General features: G+C 41.6%; 1 protein-coding gene across 1 annotated transcript in view; it reads left to right on the forward strand.

The window, feature by feature from the left end:
- Wnt10 (Wnt oncogene analog 10) overlaps nt 1-3,563 on the forward strand; it is a 76,799-nt gene extending 73,236 nt beyond the window's left edge. The window contains exon 4 of the mRNA XM_083139242.1: nt 2,727-3,563. Coding sequence (XP_082995368.1) covers nt 2,727-3,200 — 474 coding nt within the window. The 3' untranslated portion in view covers nt 3,201-3,563. The remainder of the gene's footprint in view (nt 1-2,726) is intronic.
- The last annotated feature ends 2,437 nt before the right edge of the window (nt 3,564-6,000 follow it).

Here is a 6,000-nt window from a genome sequence, read left to right on the forward strand (position 1 = left end):
CATAAACATTGGTGAGGTCTTACCCGGTCCCCCGGAACTTCCGGTTTAGGCCAGTACCCGTTGTTTCCAGTGCAGATTCACTGGCATACGAAGTAAGAATTGATCGCTTGTTTTCATCAATTGTTATTTGTATTTGTTATTAGTTAAAGTTCTACTATGAAGGAGTCGACGTCTAAAATGTAGAGTTGAATTCAATATGGCGGACGTTTGCTTGGAACACGCCAATGTAGTTCCCCCTAAGCCTAATCTGTTTCTATCGTGTCCAATTGTACCCAGTCTAACTCCTTTACTTATTTACTTTTTATAAGGGGGTGCTAACGAAATTTTGAATCTTCCTGTAGGACCTTGATGTGATTTGTCAACATGAGATCAATAATTACATACACACACACACACACATTATATATATATATAAAGTATGTGTGTGTGTGAGGAGGGGCTGGTAATATTTTGTGGGTGGCCCAAGACTTGTAGATCCGGCACTGATCTTGCTCAGGGTAGGGACAGATGGAAGGCCTGTGTCGCTGCAGCCATGAACCTTCAGGTTCAAGAAGGCTAGAGAGTTAGTTAGTTATAAAAAGGTCTTGTACAAGTGAATGGCGCTTAAATACATACTTTGTAGCGTATACAGTATCGTATGGAAGAATATTTTAGTTGTTTAAATTGTAAATGCCGTGCACAGAAGGTGTAGCTCGATGTGCCTTTCGTGCTGTATGTATTATACATTGTAATCGCAAAAGCTAGCAGAAATGTTCCATAAAATGCCTCCGTGTAAAGTACTGTCTGCTGTAAGATTTTTGGAAGCATTTACATAGCATTTATGCTAGCAGAAGTTGTAAAATGTCTAAAGCGGGCCTTAATAAATGGAAGGAAATATTCAGAGATTCTTATTTTCCGACATAGCCTTCATTAGACCTTTCATATTCTCCATTGGTTCTGCACAACGCCTGAAGACACTAACCGAAAACCACGACAAAGTAATGGATTCTGCACGAGGAAAGATCACACACAACAAAAGGGAGAAGAAAGAGACACACGCGGACAAGAAAGAGAACAAAAAAGAAGAAGAGGGATTGCTCATTGCTTTATTATGTTCATGCAATCCATAACAAATGAAGATACTCCTTGAGTTCGCTCTTGCACTCCCCCATATTTTTTTTTTCTCAGAGTTGATATCTCTCACTTTAAACAACCAATTGGAAACAGATCAACGTCTTGATGCATTAGTCACGGATCTCAAGAGCCGAGAACAGAATGGGGCTGGAGTGACACGGGAAAACACGGTAGATGCTTCTGATTCGGCATGACACCGCCAAGTGGAACAGTCTTGACGTCGGCGCATTTCTCTTCAAGACTTCAACCGAGTTAATTATCTTTTGTGGACGGGAAGAGTGGAGCTCCTGCCCCCCCTCTTCAACAATGAGGACCACTTACAGGTGGCTAGAATGAGACATAAAAATGGAAGGGGGTGTTAGTTTTAGCGGTGCGTGCGTGTGCATCTTTGGTCACCCATGTTGGACCATTTCTGCTGGCCCAGGTACGAACAAAAGAAACGGGGTCCCACGTAATTTTCCTCGAGCGAAAGAATGCCCGTTGTAAAGCAAATCTCATGCCGAGGAATAGATCCACCGCTGGGTGTGTGTTGGAGGGGAGGAGGAACGACCACCCCTGAGAAATCTCATTACACCTTCTGTCGTGGACGAAGAACCACTGCAGCGTAGAAGGTGGCTTCACGTTTTGTCAGGAGGAGCAGAAAGGTTGGTTACGGATCATACAGAGAAGGTCCAGTCATCTCCCATCATCATTACGGACTGTGCGAAAGAAAAGACCTGTCCTGTCATGTTTTACCTGTCTAAACCGAGGAATCCTCCAATTCTTTCTCAGGCAAATGTTGACGCTTGGAGAGGTCTTTTAATGGGCAGCTCCGGCTTAGCTATTGGTCTATCAACTCCTCCTCAATCGCTGAATTCAAGAAATAAGCTACTTTCCAGCGTTCGTGAGACGCTTTCTTCAGGATCCGCCGACAAAATTATCTAATAACTTACATCAATCAAGAAACAGTGTGTGCATGAGTAAGTCCTACCAACACAAGAATTGATGGGCTACAAACCAAATCTACCCATGAAACCTTCTGATCCTGATTCCACCTGCCACCCGCGGGCTGTTTAAGGTTAGGAACCATACAGTGTGTTTTTTATGCTCCCCCCATTTTCAACGAGTTTTTTTTAAACCAGAATCTCGTTGAAGCAATGCAAAACAGATGCAGCTGAGGTTTTACAAGCTTGTTTGGTTTTATCCTCGGAGCTTCCCTTCCCTTTTATTTTAGTTCTTTTACCACCTATCTGGCTTCGCATCCTGCAAAATCACTTTTATGGTTCAAACCAGGTTTAAACAAATCCCGATGTCATGTAGGTAGTTAGCATACTAGTGCAAGCTTGCATGAATGGAGGTTTCCCCAAAGGGGCCACATCCAGCAAGGTCTGGATTTCACTCTTAGGGGAAGAGTTTGCTGTGACAACGGACCAATCCCAGTGACAATAATCTAATTTTCCATTTGGAGGTGCAAGTCCAAATTTAGGGGGTAAATTTTAGCCAAAATGACCATAATTTTAGAGGGATGTTGAGGATTCTTTTGGGGGAGAGGTTGTGAGCAAATATCTCCTCACCTCTTGAAACTGTGTATACTTTGGAGACCTGCATGTCATCATTTCTCCTTTGTTTTCCAGGCAGTGTCGGGAAACATCCAAGTACGCTGCAAATGCCACGGGATGTCTGGAAGCTGCGAGCTGAAGACCTGCTGGAAGGCCGCTCCAGACTTCCGCCACGTCGGCCAGGCCCTGAAGGAGCGCTTCCAGTACGCGGTCCTCGTCGACCAGTCGAACGTCGGCAACGGAGCCCGCTTCATGTTCTCCAACATGGTCGGCATGCGACGGGAGCCGTTCGAGAAGGACCTCATCTACTACGAGCGCTCGCCCAACTTCTGCGAGAGGGACTCTTCCGTGGGGTTCCCTGGCACCACGGGGCGCAGATGCAACAAGACCAGCTTCGGGGTGGACGGCTGCGCCTCCCTCTGCTGCGGTAGGGGGTACAACGTCATCCGGGAACGCAGGACGGACAGGTGCAACTGTAGGTTCCACTGGTGTTGTTACGTCGTGTGCGAGAACTGCACCGTCGAAGAGTGGGTGACGGTTTGTAAGTGAAGTGGTCCGTGAACTTCGCACTTGATAAGCTTTAAAATGATATGTTCCTCATTAAAGTGGTCGGTATTTGTGGTGGGAGTTCAGTACAATTCCTCAAAGACTGACTGCAGTTGCACTCTGTCCACTATTTGGTAATTCGCCAGGTGGTTGTTCCAAATTCATCTGCGACTACAAAATGTGCAAATGTCAGATATCTGTCTGACATCTGAATCGCAGTCGTACTCAATCAACAGACAAGATAGCATCAGCTCATTTGAATTCAACTCAGTCTCTTACAACAATGAACAACCTACCGAGTTAATGATCATTGTTGCAGAGATCGATTAAACAACTGGAGGATTCTCTTTCACACAAAGAAAATGAATAGAGTCATGTTTCCTTTAAACTTTGAGGTGACCATTGCAATTATTCAAACTTCACAGAGTTCTGGTAGTTTGCAACCAAGCCTATCTTTAGCGGCACATTATGGTGCTGATTCTTAATCACTACCTGGCCTTAGAAAGTGACATGTGACGTTTCGTACTATTCAAGAATTCTGTAGATGCGCAATAATCAATCCAACGACATTCTTTGTGGTAGAGTTCCGTTTATATAATTTTACAGTAGTCGAAAGTCACTAAGACTTTTGTAATTGAAGATTCAAGACCTGAAAAGTATAATCGCTAAGTTGATGTTTTGCGGATTTGTGGTAAATTTATTGTATATTAAGTTGAGATTTGCTACTGCAATTTGATTAATGTCTAAACATTATAAGCAGTCAAAAAGTGGCTACAAATCTAATCGTATTTATCATGCAAATTGTGGTAGAAGTAAATTTAGAAACAATACATACTTAGCGTTTCAATTCTAAAAAAACAAAAATATATCATCAGTATGGATTACAAGGACAGACTAAAATAATGTCCTTATTTGCTAAAGGATTTTCAACTGTGTCACTTAGACCTGACATCAAGAATTGATTATCTTTTCCTTAATGTTCTTATCTTAGCCAACAATTCCAAAGATGTATCAAATTCCGAGTGTTTCTGTGGACACGTGTCTCACACTGACAATCTGATCTGATATTTTGTATCTTTGACTTGAGGATTTCTGGTAGTAGATAGTTTCCCTTACTGAAATTTCAGTTCATGAGTAATTCTGTTAAGTAGGCATTTTGGGGAATTACACTTCAATCTGATTCTCGTGTTTTAAAAATGAACCACAAATTGTAAAGCATCTCATTCTCTTCAGCTATATCTTACACGTTACATCAGTTTCATAATTTTATAACCACGCTTGGAGGAAGTAATACAGAAACAGCAACATTTACAAACTTAGTTAGGCGTCCTGATTTTCTGCCTAAGTTTGTTTTTAGTGCACTTTGTTTTCTAACAGGCTAAGTGGCACTAAGCCTACAGTTTAAAATGGGTTCCGAACCACTGAAGTGTGCCCTTACCAGGAATCGATCCCGGCATCTTTCTTCTCTGTCAAGTTAAGTTTACAGACAAGATATGAATATCAGGGCAGTGGTAGCATTGTCAGTTCTGCTCTGTTGGATAGGAATATTTTTACAAGATCTTTACCACAGCAGTATATTCGCACCACAAGTCATATGTACAGAACAGAAGAGTATATCATACATTATGTTCTTCGTTTGAGATGCTCATACACTAAATATTTTTCCCAATTTATCATTGGACCTTCAACTGGAGTAGAATGACAAAACAGCATATATTGACCTAGCACAATGTAAGACTCATACATGCAATCTCTTCCTAGCAATAACAGTTACCTGGCAAACCAACAGAAGTTTTTACTTAGCCCCAGAGTAGAAATCACTACCCAATCTTGTGGTTCAGGAAAAGCCGACAAATTTGAGATTCTTCCCAGTTTCCAAGCCTCTTACCTCTTTCCCTTCAAAGAGGAAAGGGTGGAGAAGGGTTGGCGAAGGTCACTGACTTCTTGCTTTGACGTTAAGCACTAACTTCAGTGGTCGAAAGATTTTATACAAGTCAAACCCACATAGAAACTGAAAACTGGCCATTTTTAGTTAAGACGTCACGGAAGATAGGAAGATGTGGAAAGACTTGGAGGTTTCTGGTATCTACAAGAGTGATGTTTATGGGTCCAGTCGGTAGAGCTTCTCACTGACAAACAGGAGACCGTGTTCGATTCCCTTAAATTTTCCCGGCGATGTCGATGCAGCAATAAGCTCACCCAGCCTCTTATCAATGGGTGGGTAACTAGAAACGTCTGGAATGTTACACTGATTACGTCATCTACACACTCCTTAGGTGATAACTTTACCTTTAACTAAGACTTTCGGTGTGTAATTGGTCTCTTGCAGATATTCTACTCTGTAGAATGTACTCTAATGTAGTTCTGTGTTTTATTATTTTTATTATCCAATAAGTTCCTGGGTTTATTTTTCTAATATCGCCATACATCCTTATCTACTTGAACTCTTTCTACCAATCTATTCATAATCTTACACTCCTGACGGTCAAAAGCATTCTTGCATATCTCTACATATACAATTAATTTGGATGCCATCAAAACACCGAGCAAAATTGAGTAAGTATCTCTTGAGTTCATAAATGCAAGAACTGAAAAATCGTTCAACTTAAGCTCCTATTAAGAACAGAGGAAATTTTGTCTGTATGCTAACAGAATTACGACTGATAAGTGTAATGTAAATATTGTCAATAATTAAGCAGATTTAGTTCCCTCTGTCTGGCCAAAAGGATACCATACTCTCCTTCAAACTGATGCGGAAATAGCAGACCGATGGCTTTTAGACAACTCAATAGTAATCGCTGAT

This window comes from Lepisma saccharinum, chromosome 17, assembly GCF_977018435.1.
Source record: "Lepisma saccharinum chromosome 17, izLepSacc3.1, whole genome shotgun sequence".
In the NCBI taxonomy this organism is placed as follows: Eukaryota; Metazoa; Arthropoda; class Insecta; order Zygentoma; family Lepismatidae; genus Lepisma; species Lepisma saccharinum.